General features: G+C 34.8%; 1 protein-coding gene across 1 annotated transcript in view; it reads right to left on the bottom strand.

Moving 5' to 3' along the window:
* TSGA10 (testis specific 10) overlaps nucleotides 1–15,035 on the bottom strand; it is a 123,061-nt gene that overhangs the window by 63,687 nt on the left and 44,339 nt on the right. The window contains exons 11-15 of the mRNA XM_055327980.1: nucleotides 12,956–13,110; nucleotides 8,572–8,627; nucleotides 6,893–7,061; nucleotides 4,837–4,947; nucleotides 1,240–1,425 (exon numbers count right to left, since the gene is read on the bottom strand). Of these exons, the coding sequence (XP_055183955.1) occupies nucleotides 1,240–1,425; nucleotides 4,837–4,947; nucleotides 6,893–7,061; nucleotides 8,572–8,627; nucleotides 12,956–13,110 (677 nt within the window). The remainder of the gene's footprint in view (nucleotides 1–1,239; nucleotides 1,426–4,836; nucleotides 4,948–6,892; nucleotides 7,062–8,571; nucleotides 8,628–12,955; nucleotides 13,111–15,035) is intronic.

Below are 15,035 nucleotides of genomic sequence, written 5' to 3'. Positions count from 1 at the left end.
CAATAGAACAGAACACCTACAAATGAAGCATAGCTTTATGATCAATTAATACTCATCAAAGCAGGAAAGAATATCTGAAGGGGAAAAAAAAACAAAAAACAGTCTCTTCAACAAACGGTGTTGGGAAAAGTGGACAGCAGCATGCAAAAGAATGAAACTGGGGCACACTCTTACACCAAACACAAAAATAAATTAAAAATGGATTAAAGATCTAAATATGAGACCTAAAACCATAAAAATCCTAGAGAAGAACACAGGAATGGCCAGGAAACATGAAAAGATCCTCAATTTCACTGTAATTAAGGAAATAGAAAACAAAAAAGTATAGAAAAATGTAAAAGTCTGACCATATCAAGTATTGATTAGTATCTGAGAAAATAAAAATCCATAATTCCTGGTTAAAGGGTAAAACTGTAGAGAGCACTTTGACAATACTTCAAAGAGTTAAAACTGCCCAAATCTATCCAGTTATTCCACTTTTGGGCATAAAATCAGAGAAATACATACCCAAGGAGAATACTAAAAGAATGTTCATTGTAGCATGTTATTATAGAAAAAGTGAAGACAATTAAATTTCCTTTAATATGGGAATGAATTTTTAAAATATATTTATACAATGACTACAGATGCAACTGTTTGGATGTATACTGTATGTATCAAAATAGATGAATTTCAAAATTATGATATGGAGCAAAAAAGGCAAACTGCAAATGGATATCTAGAGTATCACTTAAAAAAGCCACAAAACAATACTATACATAATGTGTGGGTGATAGATATATAGAAAAAGTATAAACATATGCAAAATAGTTACATAACTGACATGAAAGTTATCCATGCCAACCATTAGGGAGGGAGGAGCGGGAAGGATGAAGAGTTGTATCTGTAATTTGTTTCTTTATAAAAAGAGAATCTTGACACAATATGAAAAATGTTAGCATCCTTCAACTGGGGAGATTGGCACATATGTGTTATTTATATTACTTTTTTTTTGGCACTTTTTTGGTATATATGAAACAATTCCTAATTTTTTAAAATGCTGAAGATTTAAAATGACCTGGTTGTAGGGCAGGTAATAGGTGAAAGCAGAACCAGATCAGATATAGGAGAACAATTAGGCTACAATTCACAATATATTTAAATAGTTTAAATGTTTATACATTTAATTTATGGAATGCCAAACAAAACTCTTTCAACGATGATGCAGGATGCCCTACAAGTATATTTTTCCAAACTTACCTGCTCAACCTCTCTGTTCAGAGAATCTACTTTTTCTTTCAATCTGTTACCCTCTGCCTCAGCAGTGATAAGTTCTAATTTGAGGGTATTGTTATCTGCCTCTGCTTGACGGGCCTTATTTTCCCAGTTTTCAGCATCTTCATTGGCTTTTCGGAGTTGGTCCATCATTTGCCGGTTCTCAGATTCCTAGAAAGCAAATCTTAGGTATTACTTTAAAAGATGTACAATGGTCAACATACAATGCAATGTAAACATTATTTGTCAGGTCATTGGAAATTTATTTGCTACAGGATCATTTGTAACTCGAGGAATCCCATCTACACTCAACTTAGAAAATTGGTCATTCTGTAATTAACAAAAGGGAGTGGGACCAGAATCTGCCCTGGCTCCTGAGTCACACTCACTGATCTAGTAAAGTTAAGCTGTTTACTCCTACCTTCAGAATCTGGATGAGTATGTTCTTTTATTGCTTTTGTTCAACCAAAATCCTTCATTGCCTTCTTTCCCTATGTATCTGTTTACTTACTACTTGCTGGTCTGGTTCTTGAGTTTCTGCCTTGGCCTAACCTTTTGTATCTGTGTATTCCCTTGTTCTTTTTTTTTTTTTTTAATTTTTTTTTTAATTTTTATTTATTTATGATAGTCACACAGAATGAGAGAGAGAGAGGCAGAGACACAGGCAGAGGGAGAAGCAGGCTCCATGCACCGGGAGCCCGACGTGGGATTCGATCCCGGGTCTCCAGGATCGTGCCCTGGGCCAAAGGCAGGCGCCAAACCACTGCGCCACCCAGGGATCCCTATTCCCTTGTTCTTGACCGCTTTTCTAGGTTGTACTAGCTACAGAACTTCTGACTGTTTGCATATCCCAAACATCAACTTCTGATAATTCTGTTGGTTTGGCACATTTCCTGGCTAGCTCCTGCCATTCATTCATAACCGCAACCTTCATTTTCTCCATCATGGACTATACTATGATTCACTTCTGCTCACTGTTCTAGTACCTTGCTTAATATTACTAAGAAGTAAAATATCAAATCTATGCCAACAAACAATATTCATAAATATACAGTCATAATGGGAATATGATATAGAACTAATTTTTAAAACCTTAAAGGGATCTTATTTCTTTTTTTTAATTTGTATTTATTAATTTGAGAGAGAGAGAGTGCACAAGTGAGGGCAGCAGCAGAGGGATAGGGAAAGAGAGAATCTTAAGCCTGATTCTGGGCTGTATCTCATGATCCTGAGATCATGACCTACCTGAGCAGAAACAGTCAGTCAGTCAGTCATTTAACTGATTGAGCCAACTAAGTGCCCCCAGGGGATCTTATTTCTGAAGGAAAACAATCAGCTCCACAAATGATATACTATATTAAGTAATCATTATGAGGCTATTTTTAAAAAGCATATTTTAATAATAATGGTTTGGTCAACTCATTCTTAAAATGTCATTTATAATTTTGGTAATTAATTAAAAGGCATTAGATCTCTTTCTCTCCTGTTAATATGCAGTGAATATCTCTCTCAGAACCATAAACTGACCAAATTGCAATAAGCAATGCCTCACTGTAATAAGGCTTTCAAATCAGATTTAAGTTCTCACCAGTATGATTAATTAGGAGACTGATGAACTGAAATTCAGTTAATATCGCCACCTTGTGGTTTGGTTATTTATGACTAACGTAAAAGATTTTTGCCAAGTCTGTTAGTTACTAATAAGTTAACATACTAAACTACTGCACTGGCTTTCAAGATTCAGATATTCAGAATATGCCACTAGAAATCTGATGTGTTTTCCACTATTACACTAAAAATAACAGTTGTGTACACAGTGTGTACCTGGGAGGTACATAGTAATAGTATCCATAAATTGAATTTTACCCCATCAATCTTCACCCTCTACCTTTCTATAGCACTCACTGTCTACACCATTCTCTTAACACTATTTTATAGCTTTACACTATTAGGTGTGGATGTCCAGTCTCCCCAATAATATTCTGAATTCCTTGTAGAAACCATTTTTTAAATATTAGCTTTCTGACTAAAATATGAACAATTTTTACATTAAATGTAGTTTCGTGACTCCCAGGTAACACACGATTCAAAGATTAAGCAGTAAAAATGCTATAGAACCTACTTTTTTCCCCCTTACACCTTTGCTCATTTTGTCTCCACTGCTTGGGGTGCCATTCTGTTTTCTGTTTTTCATCTCTGGCACCTCAGCAACTAGCATACTACAATGCTGAATGAATGAGCTAATGAATCAAGTATTCAACAATTTTTAATGGACCCATGGTTTATTCTCTCAAGGAACTGCCTAGATCCATCTAGCTTTGTTGTAAAATGAAATCTGTTAAAAACAAAACAAAAATCTCATACTAGGATGCTACCAGCTGAGAGAACCTTGATGTGTGATGTCTGAAAATACAATTCCACAATCTAAAAGCCCCAGTCACTAATAGTGGAATTTCAGGTAATGTGACAAGCTAGGGAGAAAAAGGAAAGTGTCTAACACTGAATGAAAGCTTAGTACATCAAATGTTCAGATACTCATTGATTTACATTCTACCTTATGCATACCTAATGGTTCACTGTCCTAGGTCTATCTTACTTGGGCCTTCTTCCCAGTTGCAAATGGGCCACTGGGACTCAGAGAGGTTGAACAGCCCACATAAGTCCATGTTAATAGTGAGAAGAGGGGTCAGACCTCTGACTTTGAAACTTCCATGTGTTTATGGTATTATGTTGCTGGCACCTTAAAATTGAGACATGTAGGAAACCATCTGCTTTGCCAACATAAGGCTGCTGCCTTACTGCCTTACTTGCTTAGGGAGTCCTCAGAATCTCTTCTCTCTCAAGGTCTTAAACAATCTTATATACACCAAAAATGCTCAAGAAATATTCGTAGACTAGTATTAAATGAGATGTTAAATAGAACAAGGAAAACAGTTTGGGGGTAGAAAGTTCCTATTAATGGTTTGAGTGGTATATAAGGAACACTATATCTATTATAGTAATCAATCCAGCTACAGTATTTAGATAATATTTTACCAAATGCACATACCTAACATCCTTGGTCAAGCTGTCTGTTTATTCCAGAGTTGGCACACCTATATCCAGATTTATTTGGTATTAGCTGTTGCTAATACAGGTACCTGGTCATATGGTTACTAACAGAGAAGTACAGAGCAGAGCCATCTACTCTCTGATCCTAAGAAACAGATGGCCCTACAACAAGGTGATCAATTCTGATCTACTACACAATCAGGTGGAGCCTCTTTTGTCAAAGGTCTGTAAACTTAAAATTATCATGTCTCAAATATAAGTGAGCCCAAGTTGATTCTGGTCCCCTGTCCTTCATTCAGTTAGGAGGAATCCACTTATCTAGAATGGCTAAATGGCATACTAAAAGTGACATATTCTTGAGTTACCTTTCTGGACATTGGTGATATTCTAAATATATACTAAATCCATCTTTGTCAATACAAAAATATTCAATATATTAAAGAAAGACTTGGTTCAGCTATCCCTATGATCAATAACTTCAGCAAAATCTCTTAGAAATCATGAGCAAAGAGGAAAAAACTATATACATACTTCAGACTTTAATATATTCTTCAGCTTGTTAACCTCCAAATTAGTATCTTGGACCTTCTGTTTTATGTCATTTAGTTCATTGTGCGTATCATTCAATTTTTTAGACAGGGCCTATAAGAAAAAGATAGCTAGATTTGACTACAAAAAAAGTAATAACGATTGCTTTACGTCAAAACCACCATAAATCTTAAATATTTATAATAATGATAAATAAAAATATCTCATATATAAAACTCATAAAAACCAAAAACACCTCAAATCTTCCTGCCTTTTAATACCACATTCCTTGCCTTAAAACCTTGCAAACTCCTTCCAGTGAGTCGAAGTTCATTTAACCAAACCTCTATCTAAACTTGCCTTCACAATTTGTTTGGCTAATGGGGCAATAAACAACAGGACACAAATATAGGCTTGAAAATTTTTTCTTTATTGGGACTTTCTGTTGCTGCTTTTGGGAATACTACAACCATTACCATGTGAATAAATCTGGATGAGGTTGTGGGATAATAGGAGATATGAGGCCTATCATCCCACTAGGGAAAAAACAAAATGGAAAATACAAGAATCAAAATAGTAAATGAGCAAATAACTCAAACACACAATTCACAAAAATGAAGCACAAGTAGGTAACACTTGAAAAAAGTTAATCAAAAATTTTTTAATTTTTTAAACTTTTAAATGTTTACATTTTAATTCTAAATTTAAATAATTTTTTAAATACTATTTTGCCCTCCAAATCAGCAAAGAATTAAACTTATTCCATTATAGCAAAGAATGAGCATTTCCATGTATCTTGGAGTTATCTTAAATTTGTAAAAAGTAAATCTGTGATCTACTATCTACTATCTATAATCTATTTCAGGAAACTTTTTTTTCAAGAAACATTTTTAAATGCTCATAAAAACAGGAAAGGCAAATATGCTGCTTGACTATCTTATCATGTAGAAAAAAGCATGATATAAAGTGGAATGAGGTTTTATACCAGTTACATGAAAAAGTTCATGTAAATAAAAGTACAAAAATTTTTTAAAGTACATTGAAAACAGTAAAAATATATGCTAACGGTGACTATTTCTGGGTGGTAAAAAGAGTGTTTAATCTAGTTTTTCATAAATATATTTACCTTTAGCCTATTTGCTCTAGCTATAAGTAGGTCCTATAAATTCATACCTTTGTTATTACTGCTATTCATTAATTTTTTAAAAATAAAAAGGAGTAAAAAAATAAATAAATAAATAAATAAATAAATAAATAAATAAATAAATAAATAAATAAAAGGAGTGCAGCAATTGCACTACTGGGTATTTACCCCAAAGATACAAATGCAGTGAAACGCCAGGACACCTGTACCCCAATGTTTATAGCAGCAATGTCCACGGTGGCCAAACTGTGGAAGGAGCCTCAGTGTCCATAGAAAGATGAATGGATAAAGTAGATATGAGATATACATATATATATATATATATATATATATATATATATATATATATAATGGAATATTACTCAGCCATTAGAAACAACGAATACCCACCATTTGCTTCAATGTGGATGGAACTGGGGGGTATTATGCTGAGTGAAGTAAATCAATCGGAGAAGGACAATCATTATATGGTTTCACTTATACGGGGAATATAAGAAATAGTGAAAGGGATTATAGGGGAAAGGAGAGAAAATGAGTGGGAAAAATCAGAGAGGGTGACAAAGCATGAGAGACACCCAACTCTGGAAAATGAATAGGGGGTAGTGGAAGGGGAGTTGGGACAGGGGGATGGGGGCATTGGGTGATGAGCACTGGGTGTTATATGTTGGCAAATCAAACTCCAATAAAAAATATACAAAAAAGGAAGTACTTCCTAAAGTTTAATATAAATCTATTATATCATCACTCCCTCTCTCTCCTTTAATACTTTATGTCTGAGAATTTCATTTAGAAATTATGTGGTATATTCTATGTAATAAAGGTTTAAAAAGTGGCTGATTCCAAAGCTGAACTTTTCTATGAAATGAAATGAGGACTGTGCCTCAGAACAAAACAAGATTCTAGGAAAAAGTGTACCTGGTTTTCTTGTTTAGCTTTAGAAAACTGTTCTTGGAGATTGTCATTCTCATGAGCCAAGATATCTCTTTCCCTGGCAATCTGAGCCAGCTCATCATTTGTTTCATCCAATTGCCGACGCATTCTGGAAATGTCTTGTTCACACATAATTAGGGCTTCAGTAGACTGTCTATTCCACAAATCAGATAGTACATAAGAAGAAACATTTTACCAAAAACAGAATAACTAATTCTCGTAAGAAAGAAGATGGACAGTTAGTATGAGACCATTTGACATTCTAAACACATTTAAAAAAAAATAAACACATTTAAAATTTAAATGTAGTTGATTGGAATTTCTCTATGTTACCCACATTTCACTATAAAAAGGGATGCTAGGGACGCTTGGGTGGCTCATTGGTTGTCTGCCGTCAGCTCAGAGCGTGATCCCAGAATCCTGGGAATGAGTCCTGCATCGGGCTCCCTGTGTGGAGCCTTCTTCTCCCTCTGCCTTTGTCTCTGCCTCTCATGAATAAATAAAATCTTTAAAAGAGGGCAGCCCGGGTGGCTCAGCGGTTTAGCGCCGCCTTCAGCCCAGGGCCTGATCCTGGAGACCTGGGATCGAGTCCCATGTCGGGTCCCACGTCGGGTCCCATGTCGGGCTCCATGTCGGGCTCCCTGCATGGAGCCTGCTTGTGTCTCTGCCTCTCTCTCTCTCTCTCTCTCTCTCTCTCTCTCTCTCTCTCTCAAGAATAAATAAAAATAAAAATAAATAAAAAATAAATCTTTAAAAAAAGGGGGGGGATGCTAAATATACATGTCAATGATTTGCTAAGTATTTAGAAAACTTCTGATGTTCAACTATAAGAAAGCCTTCACCCTACCTGTAGCTGCTATAGCTTAGTCTTCTTTGCAGTTTCCTTGTCCTCTCGCCTCTTAAAAATTAATGGTTCTCAGGGCTTAACTCTCAGCTTCCTAATTCTTCTCACTCTACCCCTTCTCTCAGAAAATCCTATTCATAGCCATGGCTCCCAGCCCCATCTTCAGATGACTCTGAAATCTTATCTCCAATCTCAGCCTCTTTCACTCCAAACTCATATTTAACTCATGTTTAACTGATTATTAGACATACAAGAAATTCTCAAAGGCTCTTCAAATTCAGAGGAAAATCATATGTTTCCACATACTTTCATAATGTTCAGTATTCATCCCCAGTCAAAAAATTGGCATTCTCCTAGATTCTCCCCCTCACAAGCACGTTACTCCTGTCTCCCAACTCATCCACCCCAATCTATCATCATCTCTTCCGCCTAGGTAATCTTTCTAACACAAAAATCTCCCCAATGTTCTTTAATGATTTCTTACTGTCCAAAAGATACAATCAAGACTCATTTGTCTATACCACTGGCCTCTGACATTTAGCCTTTCCTTCCCTCACTTATTTATACTTTGGGTTCTAACACACTCACCTACTTGTCATTCAAGAGGCTCTTAAACATGATCTGTGGTTCTTTTCTATTCTTTTTTTGTTGTTGTTAACACCATATTTTCTTTATTTCGCTAGACAGACTATGCCTCCTTTCAACATTAGAAAGTTATAACCTTATATGTATCACTAAGCCCCTTGTCTCCTACTATCTGTACCTAACATAGTACTTTGCCCCAAATAAGTGCTCAAATTTTTGTTGAGTGATGACTTACCTTGATGCCTGTTCCATCTCAGCAATGATATTCTTCATGCCTGAAATGGTCTTTTCCTTGAAAAGTAATATAAGTATTAAATAAAAAATTATTTTAAACTATTTCTTTTAAAATTGAATGAACAAAGAGAAATGCTCCTCTCCCTTTTTGATTCCCATTTGGTTTTAAACATTTACATTCTATTCTTCTTTTTTACACTTTAAAACTAAAGCCTGATGTACTGGTGTATTTGTAATGGATAAAAACAAGATTGTGCTTATTAAAGACTACATTTTGGTGCACTGATATGAGATCAATGTAGCAAATACTTGGTTAAAATGTTTTGTATAGTCACCCAGCAACACAAGGACCCCATAAGGACCCTGTTTTTGTTGGCAAACCAGTGGTTTGGCATCGGAGTGTTGTATACTGGGAACAAGACTGATTCACCTCCTCACTTCTCCAAGTTGTAAAACCAAGGGAAGTGAATCATATAACACTAATTTTAGTTCTGAGGAATAACTTTGATCAAGGAAGCTATTTATATTAGTCATCAACAACACCTTCAAAAAGCCATTCCAACTGAATTATTTATTAAAAAAATACTATTAATTTTAGGTGTAACTAATAAAAAGGTAAGCATTAGGCCTACAGCAAAGGTATAAAAAAATCAACTACTGACATTCTCCCTTTACAAGGGTGTGGTGAGGGAGTAGAATTAATGGAGTCATTTAAGATTGAAGTGGGTGTGAATATCTTAATGCCATCAATATCATCCCTATACCTGCCTTTAAAACTCTCAATAAGGGAATCCCTGGGTGGCTCAATAAGGGGATCCCTGGGTGGCTCAGGTTTAGCGCCTGCCTTTGGCCCAGGGTCCAATCCTGGAGTCCCAGGATCGAGTCCCATGTTGGGGTCCCAGTATAGAGCCTGCTTCTCCCTCCTCCTGTGTCCCTGCCTCCCCTCCTCTCTCTCTCTCTCTCTCTCTCGAATAAATAAATAAAATAAACCTTTTAAAAGAGTTTTTTTTTTTAAAAAAAAAAAGAACTCTCAATGATCCTGAACTACAGATAACTGTACATAGATACTTAGGGCTAACATTAGACCTAAAAAAAGTAGGAAAATTATTGTTTCACTAAATAACTACAATTCGTTTTGCCTTTTGAATTTTCAAATCCTTAGTAACCAAACAGCAAGATGAAAAACTAAACCTATATTTCCAACCAGCTCTGTTTCTCTTCTTTCGAGAGACAGTTAGTTGCATGTGTGTGAGTGTGTGTTATTTTCCTTTATTCGTGTATGTGTGTTATCTGCCTTTATTCATGTGCTCCTCTCCAGGGTATTTTTAGCTTCCAGTTGCTTTGTGTTAGAATGGTGCAGAGTCCACATTAGGCAGTAATGCACATGAGAGGATATCCATTAAAATACTATTAGCAAAGCAGTTAAACCCCTTTAAAAAGCACAAGCCAATAAAAAGAAAATACTGCTTAAAATGAAATTTATACAAGGTTTTGAAATATAACAATACATTCATAAATAAATTATAAAAACTAACTGGACTTCTAGTGTTTCTGAAAGCCATTACTTGGCTAAGCTTTAAATACGATTTATAAGTCTATACAGGACTTTACTGTATCAATAGAAATTTATATTGAAAGTAAAATTTTCTGAGAACATTGTAAAGCATCCAGGATAACAAAATTACTGGGTAAAATCTAATAACATATCCTCAGCCTATTTTTCTCTTAATATGACCCTAAAATCACCACTTCCCAAACTGCTGAAATCTATTCCATCATTATCAATTTAATATTCCTTGTACAACCTCAATAGGCTTGTCCAGAGACAGAGGCTCAAGTTAATTATTAAAAATTCAACGTGTATGGGATCCCTGGATGGCTCAGTGGTTTAATGCCTGCCTTTGGCCCAGGGCCTGATCCTAGAGTCCCCGGGATCGAGTCCCACATCAGGCTCCCTGCATGGAGCCTGCTTCTCTCTCTCTCTCTGCCTATGTCTCTGCCTCTCTCTCTGCATCTCTCATGAATAAATAAATAAAATATTTAAAAAAAATTCAATGTGTAAAGGATGGTCATAAATCTACTTAGAAAAAAGGAACTAAAATGTTATACAAATAGTTGTTTTATTATTCAAAAATATGTAAACTTGTTATCAAGTTTTCTAACTTTAATTGATAGCAAGTAGTAAAACTTCTTTTAAAACTAGGATTACAAAAAATAAAAAATAAAAAAATAAAACTAGGATTACAAAAAAAAAACTAGGATTACAAAAAAATAAAAAATAAAATAAAATAAAACTAGGATTACCAGAAAAAAAATTTCCCTTATTCACTAAAATGTACTTTTCCCACAGTAATTTATTTCTGTAATCACCAGATTAGACTCTAAAAGTACTGCTTTTTTAGTGAGGGGTATTTGTAAATTCAGCTCTGAAATATTGTGAGAACATTTCCTCTTTTGAATGTCTAACACTGTTTTAAAATGCTATTTCCCCTTCAGAGGATGGATGTATTTACATTCATGATCTTATATAAAGCTCTTGTTTTTGAAAATGGATTTACAACTCAATATTCCTTGTGAAGAAAAAATGTCAGTAAAGTTAGCAGAACTGAAGAAACTGAAATATTAGATATAGCAGAGGAAAATGATTCAGAATATTCTAAATATTTGTTTCTAAATATTAGTGTTTTTAAAGAAAATTGTGTTGAGTTATTCAAAAAGTGTTCTGAATAAAATGAGAGGCAAAACTCTACTCCCCACAAAACCCGTGTTAAGTAACCCATGTTAAGTAACTTAACCCATGTTAAGTAATGAGTGGGCTTTTTCAAAAAATAAGCCAAAATTTACTATCTCATGGACTTGGATAGCAAGATTTCAGTTGTGTTCATGATTCCCAAATTAACTTCACTTCAACTTTCTCTCCGAACTTAAAAATTCAAGAATATTTCAACTATGTGCCAAAGACATGTTAATAATCTTCCCAAGCCTATTCTATTTGTTTCCTAATTAATGGCATGGAAACCATTCATGTAGTTCCTTAGCCAGAAAACATATCTTGTCAATCTTCCTTAAAAGAACTATTTCTCTTGCAAATACTGTCACTACTCTAATACAATTCCTATCATTTTACTTGTAGCTGGTATTATGGTATTCTCATTTCCTTATAATCCATCCTTTACATGGACTAAGAAGTGCCAGAATATTTCTTTCAAAATAAAGATCTAATTGTGTCGCTTCATTTGCACTATTTCAATGATCCTCCATATCCACAATGATAAAGTCTAAACTCAATATCATACATATTTTCATGATTTGTTGCTTAACCCTCTCATCTCTTGTTCCCCAGCCCTGTTCCTATACTGATGTCTCCTGAAATTCTCTTATGAAAGCCTCTGGACTTTCATAGGAGCTGCTTTACCTGTCTGGATCACCCTTTCTCTCACTGCCCCCTTCCTCTAAGTCTTGCCCTGGCTATTCCTAGTGATCACAAGGCAGTCCAGGCATCATCACATCCTGGAAGTCTCTCTAGATCTTTCTCCTCCCCTAATCCAATCCCTAGGCTGAATTAGATGTGTTTCTGCCTAACTCCATTCGCACATTGTGCCACATTGCTAAGGCACTTAGCACATTCCATCATGATAGCATCTTATTTTATCTTCCTTCCAATTATACTATAGGCTCCTGGAAGATGTACTTACTCATTCTCAGTTTCTAACATTATATATGGTACATGTCAATAAATGTTGAATGAATGGATGGATGGAAAAAAATGAATGAATTAGATCCTTTGAGAGGAAAAAAACCTTATTCCAATGATGCTGCCTTTGCTTAAATTATTTGTGGAAAACAGTTTGGGAATTGTCTTTAGAATTGGCTTATGAAATAGAAAAGGGTATCAATATTTCCCTGCCTTTTTGGCAACACTTTTGTTATTACTGAACAATAAAAAATGTGAGATAGAGACTATCATCCAGCTTTATTTACCAGCTACATATGATTTACTCTCAAAGGCTGAGGATGATATAAAAATATGTTCCTAGTTTTGAGGACAAATGCAAAGGTAGTTTTAATGAACATATTGCTTCCTAAGGTGACTATCTGAAGATATAAGTTCTGGTGTTCTTTTAAAAAGAAATCAGTCTCACTGCTTTATAATTTTGATATTTGAATTAGTTATGGTCAGTGAATATTAATCACAACTTTGAGAAAATAAATTTTAAAATATTAGCTGGTGGAATTGAGCACACAGTTCCTAACATTATCTTGAAATATTTCAAAATCAGATTTTATAGTTTCAACTCTCTAGAAAAAAAAATGGAGATAATCCTATCATTTTATTCAGATTCAAGTTCAAACATTTCTTTTAAACCACAGTTCTCAGAACATACTTTCATTGCCAAACTCTCTCCAAGGGATGCAATATTCTCAGATTTTTTATCCAAACATGTTTGCAGGCATTCCTTTTCTTTAGCCATATCGTTGAGGGTTGCACCAAGAATGCTGATTTCTTCTCTCTGGGCAATACTTTGCCTGGTAAAATTATCTAAATATGTAATCATAAATGCATTATTTTAATCAAGATAATTTTTTTCCAATTCAAGCAGACTAAAATACTTTTCTTCTATATTGTGTCCAATGACTAAAAATAAGTACTGTATCCTAAATAAAAAATGGCTTTTGTTGTTAGTGATTAAAAACTAAGACGAATCACGAAGTTCTAAATGACTCGTAAACATAAAAGCACAATTAATACGTTTAAATTAGAACAGCAAAGGAAAACCCTGTATCACAAGTTCTCAAAGTAGATTTACATGTGTGGTAGGGGAGGAGAGGGTGAGTGGTCAAACTGAGTGGAATATTAAAACAACCTGTGATCTTTCTCCTTCTAATTTCCCCACCCTCTAGCCTAGAATCACCATTGCATTTAAGTTGGTAACTAAAGGATCTTAATAAAATATTGTTTAGGTCATTTTCAGAGTCAAATATCTCCTGATATTCTAATTTTGCTAAAGTAGGGTTATAAAAATTCCTAGGGGAAAAAAATTAAACATCCCAGGAAGTCTAATTTGTGATAACACTGGCAAGCCAATGTCAATGTTGAAGGTCTGACTGACTGATATAGAATAGTGGTTTTCAAATTGTGGTTTTTCATCCAGCACCATCAGCATCATCTGGGAACTTGTCAGAAATATAAATTTTTAGGTCCCATACCACACTACTAAATCAGAAATTCTGAGTAGGCACAGCAATTTAGGTTTTCACAAGCACCCCACCCACCCATGTGATTCTAATGCATGACAAAGTTTGAGAACCACCTGAGGAAATTAGTAAAGATACACAAAGCCTTAGCCATATCTTACCTCAAGGAGCCTAGCTCCAGTGATGTTTATTAGCTCTCCAAGTGATTCAGATACACACTAAAGTTTGAGAACCCCTGGTCTAAAACTCTACATGGGAAGCTCTGTTAGACCAGACCTCTAGGTATATCCTTGCCAACAGTCGTCCAGAGAAGTGCTAAGAAAGGTAACACCACATGCTAAGAGGATAATCTATACAGTACTTAAAAATACATCATGTCCCTTTTACAGAGAGTACTGTCTTTAAGGCAAACCACCCCTTTTAGGTATTCTGAATTTGAGTTCATTTCCATTGGCATAAAATAAATAAATTTTAAAACTCTACAACAGCTGTAGTATTTCCTAGCTTAAAAAAACATCCTCAACCTCATAGCTCACTCAAACTACCACACCATATTTCTGCTTCTGTTAATAACTAAGTTTAAGAAACTCCTATTCCTCCTGTCCCTACTTCCTCAATTCCCAATCACTCCTCAACCTCCTCCATCTTCCACATCCAACACTCCATTCACACTTTTTTGGTCAATGTTACCAAAACTTCCAGTATGCCAGATCCAATCAATATTTTTTCTCATGTTATTTTGCCTCTCAAAAGGATGTGACAATTGATCATACCCTCCTTTTAACGTATTTTGCTCTCTTGCCTCCCAAAATAACACTTACTTCTGGGTTTTCTTTCTACTTCTTTGGTTTCTTCTTACTCAGTCCTGGATCCTTTTCTCCTCATTGTCTATTATTTTCCCTAGGTAATTTCATGGTTTTAAAATACCATTTACACGCTAATATGTCTCAAATGTATATCTTTAGCTTAGATTTCTCTTCTGAGATAAGAACTTATCTATTTTACTGCTTGCCTTATATTTTTACTTAACTTAAAAAATCCAAAAATGAGTTAATATTCCCCTTCTATAGTACTCTTGCAGTATTTCCTATCTTAATAAAAAGCACCTCTACTCAGCTAATTGTTTATGCCAGAGATTTTGAATTACAAAATAGAAAATGTTAAAAAAAATTCCCCATTTTAAAATGGGCTTTTTAATAGTCCTGGCCAAAATTTTCTTTCTAGCTATAAAGATTAAGTTATGACCGCATTTTCAGAGATCACTGGTAA

The sequence above is a fragment of the Nyctereutes procyonoides genome, unplaced genomic scaffold (assembly GCF_905146905.1).
Source record: "Nyctereutes procyonoides isolate TBG_1078 unplaced genomic scaffold, NYPRO_anot_genome, whole genome shotgun sequence".
In the NCBI taxonomy this organism is placed as follows: domain Eukaryota; kingdom Metazoa; phylum Chordata; class Mammalia; order Carnivora; family Canidae; genus Nyctereutes; species Nyctereutes procyonoides.
Note: the sequence above shows the minus strand (reverse complement) of the source record. Positions and strands in the feature narration are given on the sequence as shown.